The sequence below is a fragment of the Euprymna scolopes genome, chromosome 11, assembly GCF_053919585.1.
Source record: "Euprymna scolopes isolate OS-2025 chromosome 11, ASM5391958v1, whole genome shotgun sequence".
Lineage (NCBI taxonomy): Eukaryota > Metazoa > Mollusca > Cephalopoda > Sepiida > Sepiolidae > Euprymna > Euprymna scolopes.
Genome location: NC_136492.1, coordinates 3,944,250 through 3,962,810, shown reverse-complemented (window position 1 = coordinate 3,962,810; position 18,561 = coordinate 3,944,250). Strand labels below are relative to the sequence as shown.

The 18,561-nt window shown below is 36.5% G+C and overlaps 2 protein-coding genes across 4 annotated transcripts in view; one reads left to right on the top strand and one right to left on the bottom strand.

The window, feature by feature from the left end:
- Positions 1-1,692: 1,692 nt before the first annotated feature.
- LOC145287741 (transcription initiation factor TFIID subunit 6-like) overlaps positions 1,693-18,561 on the bottom strand; it is a 103,762-nt gene continuing 86,893 nt past the window's right edge. For 2 of the 3 annotated variants that reach the window (XR_013869188.1, XR_013869186.1), the window contains exon 13: positions 1,693-1,947. The gene's annotated coding sequence lies outside the window, so the exon portion shown is untranslated. Of the gene's footprint in view, positions 1,948-11,773; positions 11,905-18,561 lie in introns of those variants that run through there. The other variant, XR_013869187.1, reaches the window with a different exon arrangement.
- LOC145288259 (uncharacterized) lies at positions 5,280-6,095 on the top strand. Its single transcript, XM_080136296.1, has one exon. It carries the CDS (start codon positions 5,280-5,282, stop codon positions 6,093-6,095), a length of 816 nt encoding a protein of 271 aa, XP_079992422.1.

Genomic DNA, 18,561 nt, shown 5'->3' with positions numbered 1-18,561 from the left:
AAGGGCTAGATTGGCCTAAAATGGAGGTATTCAGCTACATATGGCAGTTACCTGCCTTTGGCGAATTCCTGGGCGCTGCAATAACATTTCCAAAATGGCCACGTTGACGTAGCCGTGATAAATAATTGTTTTTCGCTGTTAAAAAAAAAAAAAAAAAAACTACTTGATCAAATGAAGTGAAATTTTTTTCGGAGAACTTTAGTCTATAACAGGTACATACAATAAAATTTTTTTTCAATATTTCCATTTTTTTTAAACGAAAATAAATTTGATTTCTTTTTGTGGGGAAAAAGAAAAAAAAAAGAAAGAAAATTCTTTGGGATCAAAACTTTAAAATCAATTTATTTTCAAAAAATTGTGACAAATTAAAAATTTTTAAACTTAAAGGATTAAATGATTTTAATCCTGTATTCGTGTTGATTTTTTAAATGGAAAGATTTAGTTTTTAAAAGGGCAGAAACATTTATTAAACATCTTTTCTGTAAAATTTGCAAAAAAAACGTTGAAGACTCGGATCTAATTTTTGGTATGAGTATTCAATAGGTATAGACACAACTTTCGGTTCATTAAGGATTTTGAGTTTTCGAAAAAAGTTAAAAATCGACCCTGACGTACAGTTGCATTGCTCCAATATATCTCATTAACAAAGTACTTAAGGATTACGGCCTATAACCTTACTACCGACATGAAGATGATTCATTTTACAGGATTGGAGAGAAATGTCGGATGTTAAACATACGGCAAGGGGATTCATTTACACATATTTGACACAATGACAGAAACAGGCAACACACGACTGTCAAACAATTCCTCAACTTATGACTCCAAATTGACCACCACCTTTGCTTGAAAGTGACAAAACTGATATTGTTACGAACAGTGATTCAACTGGAACAAGTAATCTTCTATGCAACAAAACACTAGAGGGCGATAATAAACTGGAACATGAACGATGCGACAAGTACGAGGATCTGAAATATTGACATGCTAAACTACTAAACGAGCTCGAGGTGAGGGACGCACTTTCCTGGAACTAATTATTGTGGTCCTTTTACTACACATTTAAATGCATTAGACGCATGCTGTCGAATGCACGACAGACTACGATACTGAGAAAAGTAACGCAGACACAGAATGAGAGGGCAGGCAACTCGTGGGATGAAAAGACCCCTGTATTGTTGGTTGTGCGGACAGTCCAGTCATATGATCAGGGTTTGCCCGCTGGCGTGTTGCTGGTGTTGTGTCACACAATCACCAAGCAAGGGCTGGAGTAATGTTGTAAAAAAGTTGGCAAAACCGGCAAAGACTCCCTCCACAATAATTGAGCAGCCCCTGGAGCACAATGTAAGCAGGCTCTCACAGGTTCACCACGTGGCTCCCACCAAAAACCAAGAGTTGCAGCCGTCACTGAAGAGGAAAAATCCGCTCTCCTCATCAGACTGAAGGGAAGCAAGAAATCACTAATAGTTTCGACTCAATTGAAAAAAAAGAGAAATTCGAACTGAATTTGATTTTTTTCTTTTACGAATTCTTCAAAACTTTCGACATTTGTTTTATGTCGACAGAAAATATTTGTCATTTGTGGCTTCGATTGAAACAAAAAATTGTTTTAAAAAGAAAAAAAAAATTCCCGTTTTTTTAATTAATTTTTTTTTTGAAAGAAAAATAAATTTTGTGAAATAAAAAAAAAAATTTTTGTTTGGGATCAAAACTTTAAAATCAATTTATTTTCAAAAAATTGTGACAAATTAAAAAATTTTTAAATTAAAGGATTAATTGATTTTAATCCTGTATTCGTGTTGATTTTTTAAATGGAAACATTTGGTTTTTAGAAGGGCAGAAACAAGACCCGAAGAAGGAGACTGGGTCCCGTTCCCCGTCCAACTAGAAAACTGTCGTTACAGTTCCCAGCTGATACCAATTCTTTATCGCCAGTCTCATCAGACTCTGAAGGGAAGCAAAAAAAAAAAAAAAAAAAAATCACTAAATATTTCGACTGAAATGAAAAAAAAAAAGCGAAATTCGAACTGAATTTTTAATTTTTTTCTTTTAGAAATTTTATATAACTTCAAACATTTGTTTTATTTCGACAGAAAATATTTGTCGTTTGTGGCTCCGATTGAAACAAAAAATTGTTTTTAAAAGAAAATAAAAAAATTTCCCGTCTTTTTTAATTTAAAAAAAAAAAAAAAAAAATTTTTGTTTGAGATCAAAACTTTAAAATCAATTTATTTTCAAAAAATTGTGACAAATTAAAATTTTTTAAATTAAAGGACTAATTGATTTTAATCCTGTATTCGTGTTGATTTTTTAAATGGAAAGATTTGGTTTTCAAAAGGGCAGAAACAAGACCCGAAGCAGGAGGCTGGGTTCCGTTCCCCATCCACCCTGCAACTAGAAAACTGTCTTTACGGTTCCCAGCTGGTGCCAGTTCTTTATAGAGGAAGAGACCAGCCACAATATCTTGTCCCACAGTCCACCAGTTAGGTCATTCTGACCACAAACTACTTGTAGCTAGGATAGAAACAAAGCATGTTGGCCGCATACTGGAAATTAAATACCTCATTACTACAGATAGCTGACTTGCAGGTTAAGCTAATGGAGCATATCAAGAGGGTTTCAGTGGGGTGGTAACTGGGAAGAAGTGGTAGGTTAACGCTGAAGCTAGTATTAGAGACTTCTCTGTCGAGTAGAGCCAACGCTCCACTCTAATAAGGGCAAGGCAGATGAGTCTAGCATATAGGGTGGCCCAATCAAAATCTTTTATTTAATCGAAGATATGGTATTTAGAAGAATTAGTGATACTTGTACAGTTTAATCAAGACATTAAAAAAAGAAAATATAGAAAAGAAAAAGGTTATATATATCCGTTTTGAACTGAAGATCTCCGGAAAAAAATTTCACTCAATTGGATCAAGTAGTTTTTTTTTTTTGATTTTTTTTTTTTACAGCGGAAAAACATGTTTTCATGACAGCACGTTGAAGGTAGACATCTTTGAATTTTTAAAATTTTTGTTTGGATTTTTAGAAACGCCACGGGGAGATAATTTAAAGCACCAACACTCCCTCCTCATCTTTAATACTAGCTTTTCTTCCTTTAAGTCGAATCTTTTGCTCAGCATCATAAATTGTTTTTGCACTCTAAAAAAACAACCTGATGAAATTAAGTGGAATTTTTTTTTTTGTCAGAACTTTCTCCCATAACGGATACATAAAACTTTTTTTCTTTTTTCCGATATTTCATTTTTTAATGTCTTGATTAAACTGTACAAGTACCAAATTAGTATAGTCACTACACCATTTTATTCTCGATGTTGAAGGTATGGTGTACTATTTATATGTGTCATTATCATACGTCTGGGTATTGTATTACATTTGAGCAGATGTCTACTAATACCACATAAATAGTATATCATACCTTCAACATAGACAATAAAATGGTGTCGTACCTATACTAATTCTTCTAAATACCATACCTTCGATTAAATAAATTTATTTTTATGTCGCATCATGCACTTTTGTATGTTGCATCATGCACTTGGATTCGGCGCTACTATCAGGGACAATACCTCCTTGGATAGCGCTCCTGATTATATTGGGATATATAGTGCAGAGACGATGGGTGACCTATCGCCGTCAATGGTCGGCACGTCTGATCCGAGGAACAGTAACGGATGGACATTGGAGGACAACTCCCTCAGGAATCTGGAAACAAAATCTGAAGCTACATGCTAAAACGTAGATTAAAAATATCGTTAAAACTACAGATATGAACAACGTCAGCGGTCACTTCACCAAGTATGTGGGATCAACCTTAAGCGGCATTCACAATGTAAGCCATTTTTGTTGGACCAAACGAGAGATAAAAGATTATATTGTACCATACTTTTTATTGGCATTGGTAACTATGCTTAAATGGGAATCGACAATACAATCTGCTACCTCATATCATGTAAAGCGCATCGGGCTTTACGATAAGTAACATACTATATGGAGAATTGCTCACAAAAAAATAACGAGGTGTTTGTTCCAAACCCTGAACCGTACTTCTACATATACATCAATCGTGGACAATACATCCGTTATGGTAACACAAGTATTCCAAATAAAAACTTTACGGAAATCTAACCCATGACAGGTACAGAAGCCAAACTACAGAGATAAAAAAAAAAAAAAAAAATTTATTTGGGATCAAAACTTTAAAATCAATTTATTTTCAAAAAATTGTGACAAATTAAAAATTTTTCAACCTAAAAGATTAAATAATTTTATTCCTGTATTCGTGTTGATTTTTTAAATGGAAAGATTTGGTTTTTAAAAGGGCAGAAACATTTATTAAACATCTTTTCTGTAAAATTTGCAAAAAAAACGTTGAAGACTCGGATCTAATTTTTGGTATGAGTATTCAATAGGTATAGACACAACTTTCGGTTCATTAAGGATTTTGAGTTTTCGAAAAAAGTTAAAAATCGACCCTAACGTACAGTTGCACTGCTCCAATATATCTCATTAACAAAGTACTTAAGGATTACGGCCTATAACCTTGCTACCGACATGAAGATGATTCATTTTACAGGATTGGAGAGAAATGTCGGATGTTAAACATACGGCAAGGGGATTCATTTACACATATTTGACACAATGACAGAAACAGGCAACACACGACTGTCAAACAATTCCTCAACTTATGACTCCAAATTGACCACCACCTTTGCTTGAAAGTGACAAAACTGATATTGTTACGAACAGTGATTCAACTGGAACAAGTAATCTTCTATGCAACAAAACACTAGAGGGCGATAATAAACTGGAACATGAACGATGCGACAAGTACGAGGATCTGAAATATTGACATGCTAAACTACTAAACGAGCTCGAGGTGAGTGATGCACTTTCCTGGAACTAATTATTGTGGTCCTTTTACTACAGATTTAAATGCATTAGACGCATGCTGTCGAACGCATGACTTAGACTATGATACTGAGAAAAGTAACGCGGACACAGATTATAAATTTATTGGGCACTTTTTACTGAGTGTGAACCCAAGCAAAAATTTTTTTTTTGCTTAAGTACGCATGCGCGCAATCGTAAGTCTGCGGCCAAAAAAAAAAAGTCAAATACACATTGAACACATTGACCTCAACAGCGATTTTATCTCTCGGAACTCGCCAAATAAGTCTGCGGCCAAAAAAAAAAGTCAAATACACATTGAACACATTGACCTCAACAGCGATTTTATCTCTCGGAACTTTTAAAAAGTTTATTTCACATTTCAAAAAATGCTCACACAACTCTTTGAGTGGACGAAAGATTTTGACTCCGCTGATACTTTCCTCAAAGAGAGGAAAATCCTTGCAGAAAAAATGGTATGCAGTGTTTGTCAACAGCAGATGTCTCTTATCAAAAATCGCGACACTAAAGTTTTCCGATGCAAAGCCCATAAGAACCAGAAGGCATCGATAAAAAAGGGTTCATTTTTGCAAGACTCCAAAATAACATTGCAAGAATTCATCCGAATTGCATATGTCTGGTCTAGACAGATAACTGGTGTTGTCGCCTCTGAAATGTGCGAGGTAAGCGGGAAGACCATTTGTTCATGGTACCAGTATTTACGTGACGCCACAAGCCATCATATGGTGATGAACCCATACCAAATAGGTGGACCTGGCCACGTGGTACAAATTGATGAGTCTTTGATCTGTAAACGGAAATATAACCGCGGTAGAGTACCAGAGCAAAGGTGGGTTTTCGGTGGGTGGGATACAGAGGATAAAATCGGATTTTTGGTTTTTGTCAGTGATCGCTCCTCCGACACCTTGATACCACTGATAAAAAAATACATAAAACCAGGAACTACCATACATTCTGACAGTTGGAGAGCATATACTCCAATTGACCAGATAAATCTCCACCCCAGGTACATCCACAAACAAGTGAACCATTCGCAACACTTCGTCGATCCAGTATCAGGCGTGCACACCAACAAGGTGGAATGTTTTTGGAAGAACGCAAAAACGAAATTCAAAACAATGATGGGGGTGCACTCCAGTACAGTGGAGTCCCATTTGGACGAATTTTTATGGAGGGAGGTTTAAGGAAAAAGTGGCAAAGACGCTTTTGACAATGTGTTGCTGCATATATCGCAGTGGTATATTGTTTAAAATAAAATTTGACTTGTAAAAATTTCATTTCACATTTCTTTCACTTTTTGGATAAAAAAAAATCTCAACTTGTTGGTACATCTACAGAAAATCGCTGTTGTGTTCAATGTGTATTTGACTTTTTTTTTGGCCGCAGACTTACGATTGCGCGCATGCGTACTTAAGCAAAAAAAAAATTTTTGCTTGGGTCCACACTCAGAAAGTGCCATTTATTGTTTACCAGGATACAGCCCGCATAAGAACGGCCTCGGGAAACGCCGATGGGTCTAAGGTCTGGAGTGCAATTATGACACGCACGAAAGTAGAATCCACTGTTCCGGGTTACGAATTTCTAGGACCAGGTACAGACCCTAAAAAATTTAAATACACACCAAAAAACAAACTAGACCTAGCAGCAAAACTTCACGACATCGCCTACGGCGACCCAAATAAATCTACGGAGGAGGCAGATGCAGAATTCATAAAAAATAGCGAGGGTACTGGATTCGTCGGAGGTCTCGCTCGCTATTAAACCCAAACACGCACTTGGACTGGACAAGTATTTCAGAAATAATCCCGCCGTGGGTGCTGCTGATAGCACTGACGGTATACCTAGGCCGCAAATGGACGAAAGTACTAGTGATGAGACTTCGGAATCGGGATCTAACGGATATGAGGAGATCCACATCGGCCCGCACCTGCAAACAGCTACGGGGAACATCCAGAGAACATATAGTCAAAAGAACATTCAGGAACCTAATTAGAACCAGCAACATGAACGACTGCAAAGCAACATTCCACAAATACGAGTCAAACAGAAAGTATGAAAACGTAGGAGATTACGCTTGGGCACAACCGGTATCAAAAGACTACATAGTACCATACTTACATGGGTACGACAAAACCAATGGGAGGCAATGATGAATACAGCAACAGCATACAGAGTGAAAAGCATCGGCTTCGAATTAGACAATGTCATCCGCGGAGAATTCCTCACAAAGAACAACAAGGAGGTATTCGTGCAAAATCCTCAACCTTGGTTCCAAATATACATAGACAAAGGCCAATACATCGGATACGGAAACCTAGAGGGACTAACCAGCATACCCAACAACACATTTCAGGACAAAAAGCCATCTGTAGGACTAGCAGAGATGCCGCATCATACAGGGTGTCCGTAAAGTTACTATACAGTCTTATTGTTTTATTGTATTATATTTGTATTAATAGTTAATATTTATTTTTTTTACAGGTTTATTTAATCAAGCATGCCACGCAAACTAACTTTGGAAGAGCGCAAATTTATTTTGAAGCGATATTGGAAAACAGAAAACGCACAGGATGTAATTCGTGATTGGAATCATTATTTTAATACAGATCCTCCAACACGTTTGGCTATTTATAAACTTCGAGACAAATTAGATGATACTGGCTCAGTTGCTGATGCTCCGCGTTCTGGTCGGCCAAGTGTGTGCACTGAACAAAATTTGGCTACAGTTGCTGAGGCATATGGCAGAAGCCAAAAGAAATCACTTCGCCGTGCTAGTGCAGAAATTGGTATCAAACGAACCTCTCTACATAAAATACTCACGAAACTCCACATGAGACCATACATTCCGCGCCTAATTCACGAACTTCTTGAGGATGATCCTGATCGCAGGTCTCAGTTTTGCGAACAGTTCGTCAGGATGTGTGAGGATAATCCCACTTTCTTGGACGAGATTTATTTCAGCTTCTGATAGAGGCCTTGATGGGTTGACTCCCAACCATTTTTTGCAGACAGGATATCATCCCCGCCTGCTTATCAATGTTAGCGGTTCAGAGGACCCTTGTCCTGAACCTCCAAATAGAAATTCGCTCTTACATTCCCTTGAAATGAGGGATGAATTTGTCAGTAAATTTAAACGTAGTTGGCATAATGACTACTTGCTCTCAATTATAGAAGTAGACGCCCACATTACAGAAAATGAAACCTCTAAAATATCAGAGGGTGAAATTGTTCTTATCAAAGTTCCTAATAAGTCCTGGCCCTTCTGGGGGTTGGGTAAGGTAGTAAAATTATTGGTTGGAAAGGACAACAGGGTTCGTTCAGCCTCAGTGCTGAAAGACGGGTGTGTCCAAATTCATTCCTTAAAAAATATTTATCCTTTAGAGATAAAACATAACCCTGAACCTGCATTAGCTGAATTTGCGGAAGAAGGAGGCCCCTTCTTTTGCCCTACATGTTCAGTCGCCAACGACGGAACAACACCTATGGTGTGTTGCGACTCGTGCAATGAGTGGTACCATTTTGGTTGTGTCGGGGTCGACCAACAAGTTACCGTTGAAGATTGGGTGTGTCCGGATTATGCGGACCAAACACCAAGTTAATAATTGTACATTCCTTTTATAGACTCATCAGTAGAGTCATACCTTTTATTACTAATAAATTCTCTGTTTGCCATGGAGAGATCGTTATAAGTTCAGATTGACAACAGACACACATTGAATTTAATTGCTATTATTGTGTTAATATTAAGTCCTTTGAGACAGAATTTCATTGTAATAACTTGTCCAAATAGGCGACAATCATTAATTTCCCGATAAAAAAAAGAAAGAAATGAGTAATCCATTTCTTTCTCTTCCTTCCTTTGGCAGTGTGTTAGAAATTTCAGAATGCAAGGGCGATAACTGCTAGATTGTTCCAATCACGCGATTATTTTGACCAATGAAATTGCATTGTTTCAGTTGCTGCAGAGGATTCAGGAATTGGCGGGAATATTGTGTTTCTTCAAATAGATTTCCATTCCGTGTCGAGCAAAGCAGACGCGTGGTGTCTCGCTCCGTGCCAAATGAACTAAGGCAGAGTTCTATTCTATTTGTTATCTCCGCTCACTTAAATGCGGATACCAGCCTGAGGCAAAAATGTTTTATGGACTAATTGCATCCATCATCATTGCCCGCAGGAGGGCATCCTTTATTATGGAACATCGATCGCAATGTGCATTGTTCTTATTTGACCAGTCTGGAAGGATTTCGAAGAACCCTCAACCACTTCTACAAGCGGCCGAATTCAACCAGCATCTTCCACAGAAGAAAACTACCTACACCTTTCGAGGCATAAACTACCCGCCATTTGGCCGAAGCTAAAGAGTTGCACTCTTTTGCAAATATGGACTCATTTTACCTCTCTTGTAAATAAAATATTCTTGGAATTTAAGGTGAGCCTTTGTTGCTTTTCTGAGTGTCTCTTTCATTCTGCCAAAGGCAAAAACGAGTAAGAGAAATTCTTACAACATTTGCTAAACCAGCGGTTCTCAACCAGGAGCGAATCGCGCCCCCTAGTGGGCGAAAATCAAATTTTGGGGGGCGATTTTCAATCAATTTTATCTGTGAAAAATTTTGACATCTTTACCAGTAAATTTTTTTAATTTTTTGAAATTATAAACGCGTAGCTCAACTATTAGTGCGAAACTTTGGAAACAGAAGGACAGTCAGACTTAGCTATCGAAATTCAAGCTCAAAAGAAAAATATACACTATCTTAGTTGGATCTTCCGTAAGTTAAATGAAGTCTCTCTGCTGCAAGGAAAAATGATAACCCTGATAGACTGTAAACGAGTGATGAGAGCTTTTGTTGAAAAACTTAATATGTTTCAAATTAATTTAAAACGAAGGCAATTTGATAATATACCCGAACTAGCAGAAATCGACTTATGTGAAAATGACATTGTTATTTATTGAAACCATCTGTCAGCCATGAAAAATGATCTAGAAATCAAATTTTCTGATTTATTTGACTTCACTATTGAGCCATGGATGATTGACCCATTCGATTGTGATCCTCTCAGTGCACACGAAAATATCCAGGACGAAATCATTCAGATAAAATACAATGATGAATTGCAAATCAAGTTCAAAAGAGAAAGTTTGTGTGCATTTTGGCAATCAAACACTGTAAAATCACTGTATCCAAATTTGTGGTCACAAATGTCGAAAATCCTTTTGTGTTTCCCAACATCATATCTTGTCGAAACTGGATTCAGCGCTGTGAATCACATTTTACAGAAGGAACGAAACAGATTTGACATTATTTCTCGTGGAGATATTCGTATCTGCTTGAGTAATATTAAACCTGACATTGAATTTTTAGCGAAACATCACCAATCTCAGGGCTCACACTAGTTAGACTCTCTACATTTCTTGTAAATTTGCAATAAAATTATTTTTTAATTAATTTGTTTTCCATTTGCATGTACAAAATGTTTCTAGTGTTGGTTAGTCATAATTACAATATTTGTTATTATTTATTCTTGGAGGCGATTATGAATTAACTTAAGTCAAAAATAGCTTTTGCGGGCAATAGCCGGGAAAAGGTTGAGATGTATGTACATTCACCTAACAATTTAATGGAACAAAACATACCGTAAAAATTTAGTATAACTTAAAAATCCTATCTACATAATAGCACGGCCCGTATCCTGCTTAAGTACCAAAACCACACACACACATTCATTCATTCATTCCATTACGTGAATTTACAAAAACAAAAACACAAAAAACAGTTAGCGTTAATCAAGTTTTCATTATTATAATTGTTGTAAAATACTTTATTTGCATTAAATTAGTTTTCATTTAAAAATAAAGTTTAATTATATAATATTTATTTGTTTATTAAAAGCTCAAAAAATTATATTGAGAAATAGAATATTGTTTTATGACCAAAAATTATAAGGGGGTCCACCAAGAAAAAAAAAAGAAGGGAAAAGGGGTCCATGGGTCAAAAAAGGTTGAGAACCGCTGTGCTAAACAAGTTACCAAATACAACAGCAATGGATGCACATAATCTATTGACAGACACTAACATGATCAACTCCCACGACTGGAGAGAAATGCCACACACTAAACTAAAACAAGGAGACACATTCACGCATATCTGGCATAATCATAGTCTACTAAGAAAACCCGATAATAAACGTAATGACACAAGGTAACTACGTCATTCAAGGGGCAATGATATCTAATCCAAACATACTACAGTCATCTATAACTGGTGGGACACCAAGTGCCTGGGACGCACGACTAGACGTATCAACAGCATCAAAATAAGGAACTATTGCAACAAGAGCAGAGGAAAATTTAGAATCCTATGGCAGTGTTGTACTCTGTCCCAAAAATGTTCGATAAAACTCTTGGCGGTTCACAATTTACTATAACACCGTCTAAGCAGGTGCGCGTTCATATTAATTTGATTTTATGCAAACGAAGTTGAATAAAATACACCGTCTAAAAGCACGCGGTCGCTTTTTCATTAAAGTTTCGATAAATTTGCACGTTTTTTTTTTTAAACGCACGTTAAAGTTATTTCAAGTTATTACAAATACACAATTATTTAATTTATTTTCAATTTTTACGTTTTAATTTTTTTTAAGTTCTTTCTAGTTATTACAAATTAATTAATTTATTTATCTTTATATTATTTATTTATTTTTATTTATCTGTTCAATATGAGAACAGAAATTGTTAACCGTGTGTTAACAATTGTCGAAATACATGAAACGAGTTGGACATTTGCAAAGTTTACCGAAGTCATTGGAACTGACCGGCTACACGCTGCAGCTTCTTTAGGCTTGATACGGAATACCAGCATATGCCAAAGTTGCAACAATGGTAGGGTTCTGCATAAACGGTCAAAAACTTCTGATGGATATGTGTGGAATTGTCCCTCAGATTCTTGCAAATCCACAGCCACTGTCAGGAAAGGCTCCTTCTTCGAAAGAATGCAGCTATAAGATAATTTAATAAACATGTTTTTAACATATTGGAAATATAGGTTACTGAGTATAGGTTAAAATTCCTTTTGTAAAAAAAGGAAAAGTTTTGGATACGCATGTCCAGAACACGTGAAAGAAGGCACATGTTTTAACATGTGTATGACGTCATGGAAAATAGAAAGTTCTAGAAATAGTTAGAAAAACTTTAGAGTTAGGCAGACAGAAGCGGGAGAAACTCAGAGAGTCGGAGGATTCGAACGTCTAGAAGCGAGACGGTCACTTTGAAACTTAATATGTGAAGCTTTGAATTCTTGATGATGAAAACCACGGCCGGTCGTGAGAAGAAATAAAACCATCAGGTGTTTTTGTAAATGTCGTCTTTGTGTTGATTCCAGCAAAAGGTAAAGTGAATTGTTATTATATGTCTATATGTCTGTGTTATAAAATGTCATGACATACACACCTCATATCTACACTAAGACTGTCTGAACACTATCTCCTCACTCTAAGAGCTTTCTCATATCAACACTTCTAAGTAATGAACATATTTTTAATATATATGAATCCCTTCATAACACGAACACAGAACGCAACAATCTCTCTGAGTCTCTCTTACAACAACATCCCTCTTAATAAAACTCTAAGACTCTTTTAATGAAACCCCTATATAACACTTATACAGTTTAGTGACAACATTATAAAGTGGAAATATTGAAAAAAAATATTTATTGTACATACCTGTTATAGACTGAAGTTCTCCGAAAAAAAATTTCACTTCATTTGATAAAGTAGTTTTTTTTTTTTTTTTTTTTTTTTTTTTACAGCGAAAAACAATTACACTGGGCTGCATCAAAAATGCAACATCCATGACAATATCCTCTTCTAGACCACTCGTAAGGTTCTAGTTTATGTGTTACAGCGTCATATACTGCGTCGTATATTAATATACCTTTTTTGTTGCAGATCAATTAAAGAATGGCACGGACTTGCAAAAACCACCCCAACTCATTTTGCTACATCTGCGGAAATTACACACTTTCAAGACAGAAGCGCAAAATCACTTTTACAGTGAAACAACTCTATCGTGCCTACTTTGGCATCGAACTTGGACATCAGGATAAACCATGGGCGCCACACATTGCTTGTGTGAAGTGTTTCACTGGTTTATGCCACTGGAATAAAGGAAACCGAAAATCAATGCCATTTGGAATACCAGTGGTTTGGCGGGAACCTATGAATCACCATGATGACTGCTATTTTTGTATGGTGAAACCACTGGGAAGGAATGGTATAAGTTTGAAATACATTAAATACCCAAACATTCCGTCAGTTACGCAACCAGTACCACATAGTGATGTTGTTCCTGTGCCAAGACCTCCTGAGATTCTAGAACGTACCAGTGAAGTGACTCTACATGTGATGACAGTGAAAATCAGGATGTTTATGAAGATATCAGTGGGACCTCTGAGAAAAGCCCTCAGTTATTTGAACAGAGTGAGCTAGATGACCTTGTACGAGATCTTGGTCTGTCAAAAGAATCTGCACAGTTGTTAGGTTCAAGGTTAAAAGAGAAAAATCTTTTGGTACGTAATACACACTTTGCACGGTATCGGCATCGAGAGCAGGAATTCGTGCAGTACTTTACCAAGTCCGATGACATGGTATATTGCCACGATGTTTCAGGTCTTGTAGAACACATGGGTAAAGAATACCATCGTGAAGAATGGAGGCTCTTTATAGATTCCTCCACCAGAAGTCTAAAAGCTTTGCTACTTTTTAATGATAAAAACGTAGCATCATTGCCCATCGCTCATTCTGTTACCCTGAAAGAAACCTATGATACCATGTCATTTCTTCTTAACAACATACAATATCAAGACAATATCAAGATCACAACTGGCTTCTCTGTGGTGACCTAAAAGTTCTGACCATGAATGCAGGGGGGCTACACAAAATACCCATGCTTTTTGTGCTTGTGGGACAGCCGTGCAGATTCCGTACATTACCGACAAAGGGAATGGCCACAACGGACGGAATTTGTTCCTGGCCGCCATAACGTCAAAACACTACCACTTGTACCACCAGAGAAGGTGCTTCTGCCTCCCCTTCACATAAAGCTGGGGTTGATGAAAAATTTTGTGAAATCACTTGCGAAAGATGGAGAAGGGTTTAAATACCTTTCCAATAAATTCCCTCTTGTCAGTGATGCTAAAGTACAAGCTGGCATATTTGTTGGACCACAGATTCGTGAATTTATGTCTGATACCGGATTTAATGAAGCACTGACACCTCGTGAAAGAAGAGCTTGGGAATGTTTGAAGTTAGTTGTGACAGGGTTTTTAGGAAACAGAAAATCTGATGACTACAAGGAACGGGTTGAGAATATGCTTCAAGCATACGAGACTGCTGGCACACGCATGAGCATCAAAATACATTTCCTGCACAGTCACCTTGACTACTTTCCTGCTAATTTGGGTGAATACAGTGAGGAACAGGGAGAGAGGTTCCATCAGGATATATCCGATATGGAGCGCCGCTATCAAGGCAATTGGAGTGTGACCATGATGGCTGATTTCTGCTGGTCTCTTCAAAGAAGCTGGACTTCTCCTGCAAGGCCAGCACACAAGAGAATGTCGCGAAAGTGTGCATTTCAAGGGGAATAGCTGCTTTCTAACTTCAAATTGGATGCATTCTTTACAATGAATCTGATAAATATTGTGCCAACTGTTACAAAAAAATGAGAACCTCCTTAAAAAAATGGGTATGCTTTATGCGTTTACTATGCGAAACTGCAATGAAAAATGTTAACATTTCTGTTGCAAATTTTTTTTTTCCTAATGCAGCCCAGTGTTATTTATCACGACGTCAACGTGGCCATTTTGGAAATGTACTTAGCAGAATACCTCCATTTTAGGCCAAATTTCGCAATCTAGCCTTTTTTTTTTTTTTTTTTCTTTCTTCGCCAGAATGAGATGTGCACATCACATCTGCAATTTTTTTCCGGTTTGTTTTTTTCTTAAATCTGCAATTTTTTTAAAGCAGAATACATATTGAATATGTAAAGAAATTGAAGAATGCAAAGAATTGAAAAGTATTTTTACAAGATTATTTTTGAAACATGCGCAGTTGGACACGCATGGATAACTTCGAATTTTTTTCGCGCGCTTACCACTTCAAATTTTCTTTCAGCAGATTTTGATATGGATGTTAATAGTTTAAACTTGGAGGATATATGCTATTTGTTGCGCACAAATGCCACAGCTGTTGACTTTCTACAGTCCCAAAATTTAATTTCCGGAACAAAAATATGTCGTTGCTGACAAGAAATGAAATTTCGTCCCCATGATAACCAGGATGGGTTTATTTGGGTCTGCTACAATTACAGATGCAAAAAAAAGATATCAATCAGAAAAGGGAGCTTTTTTTTTTTTTTAAATCGCATATCTCCTTGAAAAACAGTTAAATTTTTGTATTTATGGGCTCGTAATACAGCCACTTATGAGTGGTGCAAAAGCGAATGCCTCATGGACTCGTTCAGCACAATTGCTGACTGACGAATGTGGAACACTTTTTACGGCATCCCCAAATACTTGGCGGAGAAGGCAGAGTTGTTGAAATTGACGAAAGTCTTTTATCGCAGAGAAAAAAATCATGTTGGTCGCATGGTACGACAACAGTGGGTATTTGGTGGTTACGAGCATGCCACAAAATCTGGTTTTCTGGTGGCAGTACCAAAGAGGGACGCCGCCACATTATTACCGATAATAAGGAGATATATTCGGCCAGGTACAACAATTGTATCCGATTGTTGGCGTGCCTATGATAGGCTGGGGAACGCAGGCTACAATCATTTGCGTGTCAACCATCGTTATAATTTTGTAAACCCTATAACAGGTGTCACCACAAACCACGTCGAGAGAATGTGGAAAGAGGCAAAACGAAGAAATATGCATGAGTGTGGTACTCATACTCACATGATGAATTCATACCTTACCCCTGAGTGGCTTCCGGGCCTTGATAAGTGGTGATCAGTGCGTAAAAAAAAAAAAAAAAAAAAAAAAAAAAAAACATACCTGGCCGAGTTTATGTGGCGGCAGAAATTTGCTGACCCCCCCCCCTAGCAAGTCTTTTTCAGCAAATAGCTGAAATGTATCCATTTTAATATTATGGAAGTGGATATATGCAACTGGTTGCAGATAATGTTGACGACATAATTGAACTTGGTCCAATGGATAAGGACCCAAAACTGAAAAATACTATCTAAGCATAGCGTGGTTCAATAAATGCACTAGCACCAACATTTCAATTAGCTTTAATTTAATTTTTAATTGTATTTCCAAGTTTAATTAAAGTTTAATAAATAAGTTTGTTTTTTTTATTTAGGTTAAAGTACAGAAGAAGAAAAAAAAATTTTTTAATTCGAAAATTTCGGTTGCATATTTCTAATTTTTCTGAATTTCTATTTTTTCTAATTTTCTATTTTATGATAATATTTAATAAAAAAGAATATTTTATTCTTTTTATTTTCTTCTGTTACAAATTAAAAAAAAGAAAAACACCCCAAAAATGGCATCTGTCTTCGCAAAAAAAAAAAAAAAAAAAAAAAAAAAAATCTCATTCTGGTGGAAAAAAAAAAAGGGCTAGATTGGCCTAAAATGGAGGTATTCAGCTACATATGGCAGTTACCTGCCTTTGGCGAATTCCTGGGCGCTGCAATAACATTTCCAAAATGGCCACGTTGACGTAGCCGTGATAAATAATTGTTTTTCGCTGTTAAAAAAAAAAAAAAAAAAAAACTACTTGATCAAATGAAGTGAAATTTTTTTCGGAGAACTTTAGTCTATAACAGGTACATACAATAAAATTTTTTTTCAATATTTCCATTTTTTTTAAACGAAAATAAATTTGATTTCTTTTTGTGGGGAAAAAGAAAAAAAAAAGAAAGAAAATTCTTTGGGATCAAAACTTTAAAATCAATTTATTTTCAAAAAATTGTGACAAATTAAAAATTTTTAAACTTAAAGGATTAAATGATTTTAATCCTGTATTCGTGTTGATTTTTTAAATGGAAAGATTTAGTTTTTAAAAGGGCAGAAACATTTATTAAACATCTTTTCTGTAAAATTTGCAAAAAAAACGTTGAAGACTCGGATCTAATTTTTGGTATGAGTATTCAATAGGTATAGACACAACTTTCGGTTCATTAAGGATTTTGAGTTTTCGAAAAAAGTTAAAAATCGACCCTGACGTACAGTTGCATTGCTCCAATATATCTCATTAACAAAGTACTTAAGGATTACGGCCTATAACCTTACTACCGACATGAAGATGATTCATTTTACAGGATTGGAGAGAAATGTCGGATGTTAAACATACGGCAAGGGGATTCATTTACACATATTTGACACAATGACAGAAACAGGCAACACACGACTGTCAAACAATTCCTCAACTTATGACTCCAAATTGACCACCACCTTTGCTTGAAAGTGACAAAACTGATATTGTTACGAACAGTGATTCAACTGGAACAAGTAATCTTCTATGCAACAAAACACTAGAGGGCGATAATAAACTGGAACATGAACGATGCGACAAGTACGAGGATCTGAAATATTGACATGCTAAACTACTAAACGAGCTCGAGGTGAGGGACGCACTTTCCTGGAACTAATTATTGTGGTCCTTTTACTACACATTTAAATGCATTAGACGCATGCTGTCGAATGCACGACAGACTACGATACTGAGAAAAGTAACGCAGACACAGAATGAGAGGGCAGGCAACTCGTGGGATGAAAAGACCCCTGTATTGTTGGTTGTGCGGACAGTCCAGTCATATGATCAGGGTTTGCCCGCTGGCGTGTTGCTGGTGTTGTGTCACACAATCACCAAGCAAGGGCTGGAGTAATGTTGTAAAAAAGTTGGCAAAACCGGCAAAGACTCCCTCCACAATAATTGAGCAGCCCCTGGAGCACAATGTAAGCAGACTCTCACAGGTTCACCACGTGGCTCCCACCAAAAACCAAGAGTTGCAGCCGTCACTGAAGAGGAAAAATCCGGTCTCCTCATCAGACTGAAGGGAAGCAAGAAATCACTAATAGTTTCGACTCAATTTAAAAAAAAAAGAGAAATTCGAACTGAATTTGATTTTTTTCTTTTACGAATTCTTCAAAACTTTCGACATTTGTTTTATGTCGACAGAAAATATTTGTCGTTTGTGGCTTCGATTGAAACAAAAAATTGTTTTTAAAAGAAAATAAAAATTTCCTGTTTTTTTTTAATTTAAAAAAAAAAAAAAAATTTTTTGTTTGGGATCAAAACTTTAAAATCAATTTATTTTCAAAAAATTGTGACAAATTAAAAATTTTTTAAATTAAAGGATTAATTGATTTTAATCCTGTATTCGTGTTGATTTTTTAAATGGAAACATTTGGTTTTTAAAAGGGCAGAAACAAGACCCGAAGCAGGAGGCTGGGTCACGTTCCCCATCCACCCTGCAACTAGAAAACTGTCTTTACGGTTCCCAGCTGGTGCCAGTTCTTTATAGAGGAAGAGACCAGCCACAATATCTTGTCCCACAGTCCACCAGTTAGGTCATTCTGACCACAAACTACTTGTGGCTAGGATAAACTTATGAACAAAACATAAGCTGGCTGAATACGTAAA